General features: G+C 37.1%; 1 protein-coding gene across 2 annotated transcripts in view; it reads right to left on the bottom strand.

The window, feature by feature from the left end:
- Positions 1 to 329: 329 nt before the first annotated feature.
- LOC131435257 (dehydrogenase/reductase SDR family member on chromosome X) overlaps positions 330 to 17,807 on the bottom strand; it is a 71,720-nt gene continuing 54,242 nt past the window's right edge. The window contains exons 6-8 of one of the 2 annotated variants that reach the window (XR_009230471.1): positions 4,156 to 4,354; positions 3,782 to 4,094; positions 330 to 3,710 (exon numbers count right to left, since the gene is read on the bottom strand). Coding sequence is in view for 1 of the 2 variants with exons in the window: in XM_058602940.1 (XP_058458923.1) it covers positions 3,891 to 4,094; positions 4,156 to 4,354 (403 nt within the window). In the remaining variant the exon portion in view is untranslated. Of the gene's footprint in view, positions 4,095 to 4,155; positions 4,355 to 17,807 lie in introns of both variants that reach the window. The other variant, XM_058602940.1, reaches the window with a different exon arrangement.

Here is a 17,807-nt window from a genome sequence, read left to right as displayed (position 1 = left end):
CAAGTCGATCTCTCATTTGTCATCTTTTCTGCTGTTAATTTCTGGAATCGGTCTTATGTTTCAAGCTAAGACAAGACAAGACAGCTCGCGTTACGGACTTGGCTCCAAGCCTGGGAGCCCGTTTGACGTTTTTGATGTTGTACTGTTTTCGTTTCCACAGGGCTACTCTCATCGTATTTGACAGTGCTTGCAGCAAGATTAGTGAATATTCCTAAAGGAAATTTAAACTCAAAATAAATTAAATTCAACAATGCAATAATTGTTTTCGTATTCTGAAATATTCAATACAGCTTGCGAATCAGCCTCAACAGTCAACATACTACAAGATATCAATAAGTTATAGATGCTTTTATTGCTTCCGTTATTGAGTTTGTTTTGTGGTTATTGTAGGTACTCTAAATAGATATTTATAAAATCTCCAAACGTTGGATAGCCCAATACCACACAAAATACGACGAAATTTTTGTTAATATGACAAGTATTCTTATTTGAATATTAGAATGTAAATAACATGCATTTATTTATAAAAGAAATTGACTGCAACTTTCATTAATAATTCAGCAGGGCTCATGGAAAGCAAACAAAATAAGAGTAAAAAGCCAGCTGTCTCGTCTTGTCTTAGGTTTGTCTTTCTCATATAGAAAGGCTATGCAATCACTGTGAAAACCGACTTTTTAACCGAGACCCGGAGAGCCGAATGTCATATACTATTCGATTCAGCTCGACGAACTGAGAAAATGTCTCTGTGTCCGTCCGTTCGTGTGTGTGTGTGTTTGTATGTGTGTATGTATGTAACAAAAATATGCACTCAGTTTTCTCGGAGATGGCTGAACCGATTTTCACAAACTAAGATTCAAATAAAAGGTCTCATGGTCCCATAACCTGCTATTGAATTTCATCCTGATCCGACTTCCGGTTCCGGAGATATAGGATGACATGCACCAAAAAAATGGAAAAAATATGCGCTCACTTTTTTCAGGGATGGCTGATTATCACAAACTAAAATTCAAATTGAAGGTCTTATGGTCCCATAGCCTGCTATTGAATTTCATTTGTATCTAACTTCTGGTTCCGGAGTTTCATGGTAATATGTGAAAATTACCAAAAAGGTGTGCATTTAACTTTCTCTAAATCAGCTCAACCGATTTTCATAAACTAAGATTCAAATGAAAGGTCCTAAAAATTTCCTAAAAATTTCTAGAACATTTTATCCAGATCCGACTTCCGGTTCCGGAATTAAAGCGTGATAGTGGGAAATTACCAATTTCATTAGTATTTTTTCACAAACGATGGTCAAAATCAGGTACAAATCCCATAAAACTGTCTGATAAATTCTTTAGTTTGCAGAGCCTGTTAGTTTGTGGACATAAAAGTTTAATTCGGCACTACTTGTCCCCCCATTTGATGTTCCGGAAGCACCAAAAGTGGTGCAGAAAAACTTAGAAAATAGAACTCACTTCGATTTCTCTGCGATGCTTGAACCGATTTTTACATATCGTGATTTCAATTAAAGCTCATATTATCTGTAAAGCTACTGTGAAATTTCATTCGGACCCGACTTCCGGTTCCGCAGTTACAGGGTGATGAGTATCAAAGTTTACATATCGCCATATAGAATGACAATATGTGTCACACCGGAAGATGAAGAATACATAAAACAAACGATGCGTGCTTCGTTCTATTTCGTACACGCTGGCCCTTATTACCGTTCTCACTTCCACTTTCACATTCACTTCACTTACATGTCACTTCACTTGATTTTCCCTATTACCAGTATCACGCATAGTGAAGTGATCACTGTAGTGGAAAATTTCATTTTTTCAACAAAATATTGATGGCGTGATGTTCAGAATGACATCAAGTTCATCCAAATAATTACTTTTGTCTTTGAAGTGACTTCCGTACTAAGGACCTAAATTCACTTCACTTGATTTTCACCGTGAAGTGATACCCATAATAAAGGTCACAGTCACTTCACTTGGTTTTCACCGTGTAGTGATACCGGTAATAAGGGCCGCTATGAAAAAAATGGATTACGGATGTCTGCTACTAGTGTGTAATATTGGTAAAACACGGTGCAGCGGTTGATAAAAATTACAGCCATTTTATGATCAGTACGACCGAAAGAATAAACGAATGTCAATGAATTAAAATTTATTTGAAAAAATGTGAAATTTTCACATACGGTAGAGCAGTAATACCTGGTGTGGTGGTGTAATGATGTCAATGATAATAATAAAATTAATAATCCGTGTTTATGCTGCTGAATCATGCTTTTTAGTTGACTTATATATGCAGGAAAACAGAAACGCAGGATCACTTCGTATGTTAGATTTCGTTTAATTGAATTAACGGCAATAGAACATGAGGTAGTAAGTCTAGGTTTAACTAATTTCAAAATTGTTCCAATTTTTCGTTCATATTTGTTTTGCTGCAAACTAACCAACTTCGGCTATACCGGTCATCTGATTCCGGTTACGGAAGAATTGGAAATGGTGTTTAAAAACTGCAAAAGGGTCTCACTCACTTTCCTTCAAGATGGCCACGTCGATTTTCACAAAATTATAGGTTCAAAGGAAAAGTCTTACAGTTTCATTCGGAGTTCCTAAATTTGTTGTGTATACTACTTCCGGTTCCGGAACTACGGGGTACACAGGATTTGTAGAGTTTATTAGATTCAGTCCGAACAAATTCTCATATTTCTATTGAATGAACAGTTGTTTTTGCGAATTCCACAGTAATATTTTTAAAGTTATGAGTAATATGAGAACGGCATCATTACACCACTAGGTGGATTAAAACAGGTTTTCTTTCAGTGATTTGAGTACACTTGTAGAAAATATTAGACACGTACATGTACATTCTTATTCTAGTTTCGTTAGTGACTGAATCAAAGAGATAGTGAACCAATGTTATTTTATTTGTAACCAAAGAAGTACCGATGCGATTGGATTAGCTTCTTGCGTACATCAATCAGAGTGGGAATGGTAATACACTAAAGAAGCAACATGTCTATGTTTGACCCTGATGTTATTGTAAGTAGAAGGCGAATTCCCAATATTTTCGGACACATTATTGAACACAATTAACAAATGTCATCAATAAAGTATCTTTATTACTCGAGTTGGTAGCATTCCTTTGGTTAGCTTATCGGCTACGAAGAGTAACAAATTTATGCTAAGGAAGCGGTGGAATGTACAATCGTAATCCAACATTATTTCATAAGAATTTCTTCTAGTGTTACGAGTGTCAACGAATACTAGCAAAACTCTTACCAGTAGCTACCTAACTTTGTGTAGAAACCAAAATCAACAAAAGTTCATCTCCGCATTTTTAGGTACTTAGTGTAATACATAAACCAGACTAACGAGTGACAAAATCGATATTTAGCTAAATGGAAGATTGCCAGCTTTGGCTATGCTTGCTACATATTTTTACGATCAAGTCAAAGTTTGAGTAGATAATGATTCAGTTACTACCCATTAATAAGTAGATAATGATTCAGTTACTACCCATTAATAACTCAAAAGAGTAATTTCCCTAAAATTTGGGTGATATCCACATTTTTTTTTGGGTAGATCATAGAAACGCTCGACAATGAGCTATTTCTCATAAAAAAAAGTTAACTCGATTATCAATGTAGACCGCTTGTCCTATGCTAGAAAAGTGTAATTTCATTTCATTGCGATGTGATGCTGTACATAACGTTACTTGAAATGAAAAAAAAACATAAAGACGAAAATAAGTATCCTTCGGATGAATGAACGATAATGAAACCTACACAGTTTGATGACAGTCCTTGTGATGTTTCTCTTAGTCTAAATGCACTCTTGAGTCCCAGAAAGCAAAAAGAAAGAAAATAAAAAGAAGATTTACTGTAGATTATAACACTACTTTTCCAATCCCTTATGGAAGAAGTCCTTAATCCCTAGTGTATCACAGGTGAAACGGAAAAACTTTTCGCACTGGACCGAATTCTTCCAGAAACGATGGCATGTCATCACTCGGCAGTTGCTCAGGTAGGTTCCGCCTTTACCTTCCAGTTCCGGTGCGATAGCGGCATATACGATGGTGCGAGATCCCTGCTCGGGGTTCTGAAATCGAAAACAATTCAGTAAAAATGGTTGACCAGTTTCAATCCGTGAGCTAAATTACCTTGAACAGTAGCTGACGGACCCATGGAATGTAGGTGGTGCTGGAATGCTCGAACAAATCCGTATTGACGACACCCGGATGTACCGAGTGGGACTGGACTAGATCATTGTCCTCCTCGAACTGCAGGTTGGTGTGCTTCGCGAATAGCACCTGAGCCAATTTGCTTTGGTTGTATGCCTCCGCGGGGTAGTAGTCTTTGCTGGAATCGAACATGGAAGAAGAGTCTTCATTAGGCTTTAGTTGACAACGAATCGTCGTCGAGAGAATAGCTTCATTAAAAACGTTGCAACCGCAGTGTGTCCATGGCCAACGCTTGTGAGATGACGGTGTGCCTCGGTTTGATACGTTTTACTCGGTGCCGGAGTGTTTCTTTGCCTATCGATGGGGTTTCTATGCTAAAACACTACAGAGCTATTCATTTGATACGACCGTGAGCTGATGTCGTCAGCAATTTTGCCATACCAGCTCCTAGCAGCTATAGCAAACTGCGACAGTGAGATGCATGCAAAATGCAACGCTACTCGGATTTTCTTGGGTTTGGGGTGACATAAAACATAACAAGCTTATTTTAATTTAAATAAATTTACGTGATTTGACGGAAGTATCTTTTTCCTGTACCGGTACATTGGGTTTCTAATTATGTTGCTGTCGGATTATTATTGGCAGTAGAAGAGCCAGCAGTCTGAAGCCAAAGCAAATACCAATGGCGCTCCATCAGCAATCTGAAAGCAACTCCGAAAAATAATTGGTACGCTATGGTGAAGAAGAAAAAAATTAGATACGACACAATAGAGCTTTATGAGAAACAATGCCATTAACCCTTATGCACTCGAATGGGTACCCGGGTACCTTTTCGAATTTCAAAATAAGAAATTTCTGAGTTAGGTTTAAACTAAGATTCTGCAATTCGGTCAATTCCAAGAACTAGTTGGACCATAACTTCTCATGCTTTGACTTTTCATTTTACAGTAAGGGGGGTCGAATGGGGGGGCTCAAATTTTTTTTATTACGTAAACACCCGAATGGGTACCCGGGTACCCACAAATAAAAATGCTTGTAACTAAGGCAAATTCCATCCGATTTGAATTTTTTCAGTACGGGTAAATTCAGAAATTTATCCACTTTTCGATGGCCGTGTATATTGCTGTAGTAGGTTCTTCTGGTTCCCGTTAATCCGGATTTCCGTAGAATGTTCCGACACTTGTGTTTTCCACCATAAATGTCATTTACTAATTTGAAACTTTTCCAAACCAGCTATTTGAGAAAGGCCGTACCAAAATGAACCTTTTGTAGAAAAATGACGTCATCTAAAGGGTAGTTGGCCTATTCTGGACTTACTCTCATAGAACGAAAAAAAGGAAATATAAATGAGAACGAAACTGTTTGGGAAGTAACTTCGTGATGTTTCGAAATGTTTGTTGCCAGAATTAAAAATTGTATTGCGTGCTCCTCGCAATAGGCCTGAAGTACATAATAATTTTCAAACTGAAGATAAGAAAGTGAAGTATATAAGGGAACATACATAAAGTACGTCACGCGTTTAGGGGGGAGAGGTTTCAAAAATACGTGACAATACATGGTGAAAAGATTGAGAAATGCTCGACAAAGGGGGAAAGGAGTGGTAGAAAAATTCAAAATTTTATGTTACGTACATAACGGATGCCCCCTGAAATATATAAACATAACAACTCAGCATAGCACTTGATTTCATATAGCAATTCTTAGATAAGATTACAAAAATACGTGAAATCCGTGTATAAATGCCTCGATGTCGGAACTCATTTAGGATATCCGGGTTCCTGGGAACCAGGAGCACCATGTCCATCTTTATGGGTACCAATCCCAAAGAGCTTAAGTTCCTGAATCCAACAGTGCTAAAATTACTTCAATCGGTTGAAAAATGCTCAACTTACAGCGATTTAAAAAAATGGGTACCCGGGTACCCATTCGGGTGGTTAAAGGTGTTTTTTTTTTCGAGTGCACAACGGTTAATAAAGTCACCGACAACAAGGTAATAATCAAAAGTGTTTTCTGCCCATCAACGAATTGTGATAGAATCGGATGCAATATCTTTGTTTTGCATCTAAGGCCGTGGTCCATCTCGCGAATTATTTTAACATTTAGTTAATATTTGACAGTCGAGCAGTTATTTTTGCAAGTAGTTAAATTTCACTGAAACTGCGGCTCATTTCAAAGTTTCATGAATGGAAAGTTATTTCGGTTTATTTTGAACTGAAAATATAGTGATATCTAGTGGTAGAATAATTGCAATACAAAGAAAGTAAGAAGAATTTCGAGAAAAACTTACGTTGTTATACAGTGTATTGAATCTTTTTATTAGGGCATTTTTGGTAAAGATCTGAAATTGGAATTTTTCTGCAAGATTTTTTTCAGTGTCGGAAAATAACTATCGAACTGTCAAAAATAACCATGCTTCCGAGAAAAGTTATTTTTGACAACTACAAAATAACTGCCCGACTGTCAAATTTCAAGTTAAAAGTAAAAATAATTCGCAAGATAACTCACAGCCTAAGAAGCAATGTCACAGAACAAATAGTTCGAAAATTGTACATTACTGCTGTTGTAAATACGCGAAAAACTCGAAGCGAATGTAAATGTTTTCATTTTTCCCTTGAAGTAAATCTATCAAACAGAGACAGCAGATCTCACTCTAACTAATGGTTTCCGTATATGAGATGACTACTGGAGTTGAGATGAACGGAGGTACCGTTAACCTACTAGACATTGAAATTAATGTCGACGACACGACCAGGCACTCCGAAGTAAGATAGGAATAAAAAGTGTTCGTGAGTGATTTACTGCCAGTTACCACAAATATAGCGACCCCTTGATAATGATAAAAAGAATCTTCTTGCGCAACACTGTTTAAGTTGCTACGAGCTAGTTGCCACGGAGCCCCATAATAAATAAACAAACCTTTAGAGAAAATGTAGATAAAGTTTTATTAATTTAAATTTTGTGCCATCTTGAAATTATTGTGAAGAAATCGAGATTGTGAAAGCTGTGCGAGGCCCTGCGAACTATCGGCCGTGAACTGGTCCCCCTAGGGGAATATAACTGTCCGGCCCTCGTTTAACAATTACTTCTAAAATACAAACAGATGCCCATGTTTGCAACGCTGAAATGGATTTATCAAATATGACGGAGTTAGACGCTTTAACAATACGCATAAAATTTGGCTTACTGAATTCATTTATTCCGAATTACATCCTGCACCAGAGCCAGGTTCAACAGTTTATCATGTATTGGAACAAATTAAAAAAATGTAAGATCAGTGCGGTATAATTTCATTTTCAATCGAATAATATAAGATGAAAATGAAATTTATGACCGCTGACAGTCAGCATATCCCTACTAATTCATTTGACTTTTGCTGCCATTTTCAAGTGAAGCTCCCGGAATTCATCGTCAGTTGATTAATTGTACCTAGTCATTTGAAGTTTTGCTTGCTCAGTTTCGAGTGCCAAGTAGTCTACCTGCTTCAATGCCTTCGCTCTTGGTAGTAAGCAAATTCGAACGAATAGAATTATAAATGGAGTAAAGTATTAAAAATGAAAACTAAAGGAGGAAACAATTAATTTATGTGTATTCTGTGATTGATATTTCAGCTATCTGATTTGTCTTTCATCTATTATCTTGAATCAATTCGAATGTTTACATGAACCTCATTTAAAGGCCGCTCTCACACTATTGAAAGAGATATTTTGTCATTTCAAGAGATCAACTGACGGTGGTTAAACTGAGCCTCGATTGAAGAGAAACGAGTGATAAATTGAATGCTGCCCGTTCGGGCCGTCAGCAAACATTGTGTGTGTCAGAGAGTGAAGTTTACTGCATTAGAGAGATCGTCAATGTGTTCCACATTCAGTTTCAATTGAATTGAATGAAGTTTTATAGCACAGTGTAAGATACTATCAAGCTAATGTTACAACGTTCTTTGTGTATTTACGGCGTCCGGAACTGGAAGCACAATGTCAAATCTGACACTAGGTGCATTGCTGCCACAGACAGGAATATCCACTCGACTTTCCGAAACACATGACCGTTGCTTGATATACTGACAATAAACCCGGAATTTCGTGCCAGTATGCGCGAAACGAAGATAAAACTTTGTTGAATTGTATCCGACATTCTTGACATTCGATTACTTTCAGGTTCCAGAAGTCTTTCGGGAGATTGTAGTTGCTGTATATTCTCTGCTTGAGAATCGATTATCAAATTATTTGAAGGAAACTTGTTTTACGTTCAGATTCCATATCCTAAGAAAGTTGATCCCCGAGCTTTTCAAATGTCTTTCATGTCCATTAAATTTTACCATCCGTTTTGCGAAGAACTTAAAATCAGTGGGAGTAGATGTAGAGGAGTTTCTGAAATGTCTAAAATATGACGGCGTATTGTTTTACAACATGTACACTGATTAGCTACGATAGTTGAACAATTTGAAACAAATTCAGAAGTGACGAATATACAAAGAATCGGGGAACAATTGAAATAGTTTTATGGCGTTTTCGTTTTTAATTTGCACTACACCGGTGCTGTGCTACACTGAGGCATGAATAAACGAACAAAAATGACGAAAACATAAACAGTAACCATTGACTACAATAAACGATTCCATTGCACAGAGCTACACCAAACTTTTGATGAGTGCTACACCAGTGGTATCGGGGCAGAAAAAGTGTAGCACTGGTGTAGTGCAATTGGTAAAAACGAACGGTTTCAGTGCAGCTTTCGCTACACCAGTGTAGTGCAATTTAAAAACGAAAACGACATTAGTTTAGGAAGTCATTAGAAAAGAATAAATATAAATTTTGTTTATAAGTATATTCGTACCTGCATATGAAGTGCGATTTTGGCATAGTTTAAAAATAAAGTTCAAATATTCAAGTATTTTTGATTTACTGCAAATGAGTTTCTTGCATTTTGTACAATAGTACTGATATACCAGATCGACTAAGCTATATCATTCATATTCCGTTACTAAATTTTGATGTTTGGACTGATAAAAAGTTTCGCATTGACGAATTTAATGATTGCAAAGTTTGTTACCATTTTGTAACTCGTGTACATAGCGGAAAGCAGTCATAGATCTAAGTCTGATTACGTTAAACTATTTAACTAGCATCGGTGGATATTGAAACATTGCGTCATACCAACAACGCACTACTCAATACAAAAGTTCTTGGCCGCATACGGCAACCTGATTGCGCTGGTATTACAAGAAATTTTCGTATGCTCGAGCCCTAGCTGAGCTAATCGATCTACTAATCTAACGCGTGATGATGATGCAGAATTTGCAACTTGCCTCGAAATAAGGATCTTCCTCTCGAGGCAGTTTGTTTTGTTTACTTTCTTCAAGTCTTCAACATGCAGTAACCAAGGTTTTGGTAACTGTTATTCAAAACTAATAATTGATTAACTTGTGTTGCTAGTTTTAATAGTTTTTCAGATAATTTCATTTTGACATTACCAGTTACTGAGGGGTAGTTGAATTTGCGATACAGTTTGGATAGGCGAATGGCAGGTCGTGTCGTCGTTAATGTTCAGAACTAATTGCCTCAAGTGGCACATGTTTGCTATAATCTGCAAATGTTGTGTTGATTCATGTTTGCTATAGTAAATAAAGTAAATACGAAGTGCAAAGCATTGTTTCGCAAGCGAAATAGTTCGAAAAATCTAGAACTCAAGTTCTACATATCGTAATATCCATATGAATTGTAGTTGATATTAGATTGAATGTTTATCATCTTTCCATCTTTCCTGGCATAATTCTTCTTCACTTCTAGTGGCGTCACCTAACTTGAGATGACGCCGATTGATGGCACAGCGAATTAACTACACTGAGAAAAATACTATAGTAGCCGTAACCTGTTTGTCATGGTCATTTCAACTATATGCTTAAATATTAACAACGGCCATAATATGAGATTATTCACTATCTATATTGTATAATGTACTAGATAACAAAAAGACTATAAATTGTGAAGACTATTTGTATTTATGACTTTTCTGGTATGGTCATTCTAACAATGGTTGTCATCTCAAAACTAAGAACAAATAGATAAAATAACCATCACAAGGAAGGTGAAATCGCTCATGATAAATTTGAGAAGCGAAGTAGTTATTGCTACCATATCAGTATGTTCTTCTTTACAATGAACAAATGTTACCATGAGTACATATATAGTTGGCTAGAAGATTGTGAAGTTTGAAAACACTATTCATATTGTTCATATGAACAGAATCCATGTGATAACTACATGATCGTATAGTGTTTTTCAACCGACTATGTATTTTTTTGAGGCTGGCTATACAAATTGTCAATAAACGCATCTATTTTTTCATTGGCATAAAAATGTTTCAGTATGGCTGAAAATTTCGTACGTGTATAATATAACTGGAGTGATGGACGCCAAGTTTTTGTACTTTGTGATTGTGCATAATTTTCCATTTACATTGGTCTTGAAGGTAATTAATGTAAGTTTTGTAGTCCTACTCGTTTCGGTTGTTGAAATTTAACTTTTCAACTTGTTTTCAGTCAAGTCGAATGTAAACGTAAATGGAAGTCTTGTATACGAAAAATTAGTCAATTATAGGTCGCGGGGAACAACATGCGCTCTTTATGACGGGAGAAGTAGCAAGATATCTTATTGCGGTAATCTAACAGGTGTTGAGGTTTACTTCTTGACTCGGCTGTTGATATCGTTCTAACTGCTCATTCTTGTTCCGGTAAATACTTCACCGGATAGTGATCTAGATTCCTGGATCAGTAACTGCAACCAGTAATGCTTCTACGTCAATCATAAACCTTTCAACAGACAACGGCGTAATGAGTGATGCAGCATTGAACTGATGCCACCACATGAGCTGAAGTGACAGTTCCCAGTTCCAGACGGTTTATGTCGACCAGCGGACGTGAAAACGCACCGTTTCCGACTACGACTCGATGCACCTACCATCGCAGCATGAGGATTCCTTCCTAATGAGGACCCTGAGCCAAATATCGCCATTCCTGTTGGAAGCTTGCTATCTGAACTGGGAAAACATTAGCAGTGGAATCAGTAGCGGTGCGGTGGCGGTACGACGGTCCGTTCCGATCCACACCTCAACATAACTACTACGATGCTCGATGTCACTCCGATGCGTCCACGTAACACATTACTCCGACATGGGCAATATTATAGAATTTGAATCGAAAATAAAACAAATCAGTAACAAATTTTCCTATTTTTCTAGAACTTAGTAGGAATTTAAATTCATTTAACTTTTAAACATTTACGCTTATTTTTCTGACATTCAATATTGTCGAATCAACCATTATTTTGAGGTTCGAAAAAACTAGAAGTGAAAAGTCAAAAATACCATGGCCCTGGTTATAACTAAAAGAATAATGTAAAAAAAATGCAATTGTGGTTACGCTAACCATCATATTCGGAATAGTTATTCAGACAATATACTGTTCAATATTACTGCTCAAGAGGAAAAGCCTTATATAGTAAAAATGAACTTGACCATTGTTGAAATCACCTGATTGAATTGTCGGTTGAAAACCACTATACCCGCATGGTCAAAATGATCTCTGATATAGTAACCATAACATTTTTCTAAGTGTATATTGCCAGTTAGTTTTCGTTTATAGGCCAATGGACTTTCTTTTCACTGGACTACAAGTGAAACCCTCGCTATGTGACAACGTGGAGACACCGAAGTACGGATGAAAATCCTTTCTTTCTCGCAGAAATACTCGAATTCACACCGCACTAACACGATACGAAGTGTTCACTCGTTGAGGGTTTCACCGGAAGTGCCTGCCATAATTGGCCGAGAGGCTTTTCAAATTCACAACAGGGAAACAAAAACAAAAATTCATTACATTCGTTTAAGTCACCCCGGCGGCACGGTTGTCTTCTGCGTACAATTGGCTTGAAGCCGAAAATTTTGGTTCTTTGGTTCTAGTTCGCTGTCCAATGCTGTGTTTAAGCAGTGTTCACACGTTCACATTTTTCTTCATGCGGTGGCACCAACATAAGGAAACGATTTCGATGGAATAGGGTAACAGAGGTATTTTGGCCACTTCATATATTTTGGCCCACCTAACAAACTTTATCGATTTCATCGGATTTTATCGATGTTAAGTAACTCATTTTGCATCAATTTGAAGCTAATCACATTAAATTACCTATTGCGGAAGCGGTTTTTAAAGATATTACAATATTTGGTGGATATTTTTATAAAGTGGGCCAAAATAAAATCAATCCTGAAGTGGGCCAAAATACCTCTATTACCCTACTAGTCTAGAGTTATATTTATATTGGGTTTGAAGAAATTAACTTCTGACAACAGTGTGGTTTGATGGTATGGTATGAACGTATCTTAACATATTGTTGACAACAACGCCACCAAAACAAAATGTGTCGGTTTCTTCCATAACAGGAGGGTGCCCTCTTAGAAAAAAAAACGTTCAACGGTGGTCCTTCATTGGTCCAATACGTTGGATCATTGGTCCAATGAAAGTCCAATCAATCGTTCAACGGGAGGCCAACACGGTAAAATTCGTTTGCCGATTTTAAAACAGACCGTTGAACCGAATCCCATTTTTTTTCGTTCAACAAACCCGGCAGACAGAGGTCCATTGTTGAGCCATTTTTAACATGAGGAGTTGGAGCCCCGTTGGTCTAGTTTTACTGCAGAATTTCTGAAGTTTTTTCCACTTATTTGTTAAAACTAACAATACATACCTGCACAATACTTCTACTTCACGGAGAATAACAACAAATTTTATTTCTATGTAAAGGTAACACGTATTTTCACACTACTTTTGCAGAAGAAAAAAAAGCAAACCGTTCCAGCAAAATGTACGAATATTTCGTGCAATATGTCGTTCAACAAGCCCTCAAAGACCAACAAAATTGAACGGCCTGCTGAGAGGGTGGTTTAAGTAGTGTGTTGGGTATTGGCACGTTGACGTTGAAATGAAATGCAGAGGCGCTGCTACTTTAGAGATGATACCTTTAGTAAGAGCTATCGGTAGGAAAATTTGAAACTAGTTTATGTTTTAACGATTCCTGATAAAAACGAAAAAATTGATTTGAAAAATCATAGCATAAATAGAAGAAACAGTGTTTCCTCTGAGATGGTAATGTCGGTCCAAACTTGGTTCAATACCATTTCTCAAATCCCCGGGTATAACAAGTGAAGTATCCAAAACAAATTGTACTTGTTCGCTAAACATTCTAGTTCTCGAGATGTCAACATTACACTGGATTCGGTTTAAAATAATGTTCGTTGAGGAAAACTAATCTAACCCAATTTTACACATGTCTGAAGATGTTTAATCGTAGTTCACACTAGAGATGGTCGGGTATAGAAATTCTTATACCCGAACCCGACCCGTACCCGAGTGATCAGCAAAAAAAATAACCCGTACCTGACCCGTACCTGACCCGTACCCGGTAAAAAATAAAAAAAATTACCCGTACCCGATCAATAATAAAAAAAATTACCCGTACCCGACCCGTACCCGATTAAAAATTAACTGTACCCGTACCCGACCCGAATGAGTAGTAAAAATTTTACCAAAATTCAGGATGGAAAAAATAAAGTGTTTTAGATAGCGAGCTGTATCAGGCTCTAGTTGGTAAGTAAAATACATTAAAATACTTACATAAACATAATATACACTGTGAAGCATGAATAGATTTCCAATGTCTTTGGTACTTTATACTCATTTACAAATATCAACAAAAGGGAGTAATATCTACTCAAATTTTTCGAGAAGCATATTTACCCAAAATGTCGCAATACCCGTTGAATTCAGTATTCAATTTTGGGTAGGTATGGTTTTTACGAAGCAGTGGTTTTTACAGCCATTGAACTTCTGTGCCACCTCCGGTGGAACCCTCAACGAGTGAACACGGTGAAAAATTGAATATTCCGCGAGAAAAGATTTTCACCCGTACTTTTGCGACTCCACGTTGTCACGCATCGAGATTTTCACTTGTAGTCAAGTAAAAAGAAACGAAAATTAACTGGCAATATAGCCCAACTTGCTGTGCCATCAATCGGTGTCATTTCAAGTGAGGTGACACCATCCAGAAGTGAAGAATAAGAAGAACTTCTATGCAGATTTTCTGAAATAAATGTTCATTTTTTTATAATAAAATTTTTATTCTGGCCTTTTTGCGTAAAATCTTTACGTTTTTGTTACTTAAATTTTTGTTACTTAATTTTTTTTGCTATTGGATCTCGTTGTCACACTTTTTCCAGGGGGAGATGAGTTTCCATTCCCATCCAACGAGGATCGGGGGTCACTTCGTCCGCGGCTTATCTCATCATCCATTGCTTCATCGTCGGTGTTGTGTGTGATTTCCGTTTTATTTTCGTTTTTCTTGTTGATCGTAGTCTTGGGCTCGTTGAGAGTTGCTGTAGATGCGCCTAGTTGTACATTGGTTGCAGTTGCTGGTTGGTTGGAGGGTAAATTGTTAACTGCAGCTGGTGTACTTTGTTCTAAAGGGGATGATGATGGTTTCGTCGAAGGGGATGCTTCATTGTTGTTGGTGGCTGTTACAGGTGTACTGGGGTTGGTTGGGGTTGGTATGAAGGAATCACCAAATCCTTTGGTGTAGTTGTCTCTTTGTCTAGTTTATCACATGGCTTACCGTTGTGAACAGCTTTTTGGCAGTATTGACATGTGGCCATCTGATTGTCATAGGTAACAAGTGATTTGCCCGGAATTCTTGTATCTTGACCGAAAATCACATAAGAAGGTATAGGCTTCTTCAAGTGTATGCATAATAAACGTATGCCATTGGTTGCAGTTGCTGGTTGGTTGGAGGGTAAATTGTTAACTGCAGCTGGTGTACTTTGTTCTAAAGGGGATGATGATGGTTTCGTCGAAGGGGATGCTTCATTGTTGTTGGTGGCTGTTACAGGTGTACTGGGGTTGGTTGGGGTTGGTATGAAGGAATCACCAAATCCTTTGGTGTAGTTGTCTCCTTGTCCAGTTTATCACATGGCTTACCGTTGTGAACAGCTTTTTGGCAGTATTGACATGTGGCCATCTGATTGTCATAGGTAACAAGTGATTTGCCCGGAATTCTTGTATCTTGACCGAAAATCACATAAGAAGGTATAGGCTTCTTCAAGTGTATGCATAATAAACGTATGCCATTAAGAATACCGGGGAAAAAAATATTCCACTTTTCTTTTTCCATAGAGATAATCTCTCCGTATTGGGACATAGTTTTGCGAATATATGAATCGGTGACGCTTGAGGGAGGATCATGCACACGCACTTCTATAGCACTATCTTCCATATATACTGGAATGTTGTACTTAATGTTCTCGTGCTCCACATAGTGCACATTGTTATTGTCTTTTGCGAATTGAAAATTTTGAAAATCTCCAACCAATATTTAAAATAACAGTTTTCTGGTATCTGAATGTGATATAAGTACTACACTACATTTTATATATGAATCAAATAATTTTTACTGGATTGTGCATTAAACAGCTTTAAAATGGCAGTCCATTAAAACCTACGTGAAAAGTAGGTCTTAAATATGTTATAAAAAGTAGGGTGGAAAATATTCACACAACTTTTCACGTAACTATGATTGATCGTTTTTTTTTAAATGAAGAAAAGAAATGTTTTTTCTGGAAAAATATGCTAGTTGTCAGGTCTGGTCCAAGGTGCGAGTGTCAAAACCCATGAATCGAATTGTTTATTTTTCGGAAGAACTGTTTTGCAATAAAAATTCTCGTCAACTTGTTAACATATTTATGTGAAGTACAAATGGTCGAGAAATCGATCAGAAAAAAATTTTACCCGTACCCGAGTGAGGAGTAATTTTTTTTACCCGACCCGTACCCGAGTGAGCAGTAAATTTTTTTACCCGTATCCGACCCGTTCCCGATTGAAAATAAAAATTTTTACCCGTACCCGACCAAAAACCCGTACCCGATTGAAAATAAAAATTTTTACCCGAACCCGACCAAAAACCCGTCGGGTACGGGTACGGGTCGGGTTTCGGGTAAAATACCCGAGACCCGACCATCTCTAGTTCACACTAGTAACACTTATAACTTTCAAATCGATTTTCTTTCCCTTCGTGTTTACTTTTATTGCTGATATCTATATACAAATAATAAAATATTGGATAATAATTTTCGGAAGAATCCTCTTTTTCTTAGTTTCTGTCCATTTTTCATTTGCAGGTGACTCTAATGATAATTGATTTTTGCGACAATGAACCGATTTTGCATTCAGTGAATGAATTATTAGGAACGATGGAGAAAGAAATAATTTCGGAGAAAAAAGTGAATTTTCAAACAATTGCACTTCTATTGACCGGTATGCTGAATTTTTACCTGGTCGTGCGAACACCGATGTTTTACCATGCTTTGGTCGTCTAAATGAGATCGCGAAATAATTGTAAATATTTTGACTATGGCAAATTCGGTGTATTAGTGAACCAGCTAATTGAATGGACAAATTTTGGACTGCCAACATTCGCTGAAAATGGTCAAAATTATTCCATTCAATCTGCTATTGATCTACCAATCAATAGAGCATCAAATTGAAAATATTGAACAACCTGTCTTAATTCACCTACTGGTGTCGTGATGGCTTTCTCCTATTACTCCTATTTTCATAAATATCACTAGAGGATTCATCCAAAAAAATTTAATTTGAAACTTGGAAAATGTGGAAACCTTTTTTTTCGGAAATAAACTAATAATTTGTAAACAGTTATAAACTCAATTTATAAGATTTTTTCCCTTTTTGCATTGTCGCTCTAAATGATGGTTTGTAATTTTTAGCACTGTAGTTCTGGAACCGGGAGTCGGATCCGGATGAAATTCATTAACAACCAATTGGCCATAAGACGTATCATCTGGTGGAGCCATTTCTAAGAAAAATGAGTGACATTATTTGACACATACATAAATATATTGCTCAACTCGACGAACAAAACGGAATGGTATATGACACTGAAAATTGTGACTAGTCGATTTTTCAAGTGTTTGCATAACCTTTCAATATGAGAAAGTCCAAACACAATTTTCTATACTGAGCCACCCTGAAGTCGCTTGCTGAAAATGTTCTGAATGTAATGATACTGAATCGTTTTTTGAGGGTAAGGAGAAATCGTGGAACACAGCTACAACAGTTGTGCTGCTCTTGGAGGAGAATACATTGATAAATAAAATCGTATTGTTGCCTTTCTCATATAGGAAGGCTATGCAATCACTGTGAAAATTCAGATTGATGCCTGTGTGTATAGCGAAAGTGTGCATGTTTTTCTCAGAGATGGCTGAACCGATTTTCGCAAACATAAATGTAAATGAAAGGTCTCTTGGTTCCATATATTCCTATTGAATTTTACGTGGATCGAATTTCCGGTCCGGAAGTAACGGGGTGAAAAGTGCAAGAGAATGAAGGGAAGGTATGCTCATTTTTTTCAGAAATCGCTCGACCGGTTTTCTTTCTTTGAAGATCAAATTAAAGGTCTTCTAATCCCATAGCCTGCTGATGATTTTCATCTGGATCCGACTTCCGTTTCCGGAGTTACGGGGTAAAATGTGCAAAATGAACTAAAAAAGAAAACTCGATTTTTTCAAAGACCGCT

Source organism: Malaya genurostris, chromosome 3 (assembly GCF_030247185.1).
Source record: "Malaya genurostris strain Urasoe2022 chromosome 3, Malgen_1.1, whole genome shotgun sequence".
Taxonomy (NCBI): Eukaryota; Metazoa; Arthropoda; class Insecta; order Diptera; family Culicidae; genus Malaya; species Malaya genurostris.
Note: the sequence above shows the minus strand (reverse complement) of the source record. Positions and strands in the feature narration are given on the sequence as shown.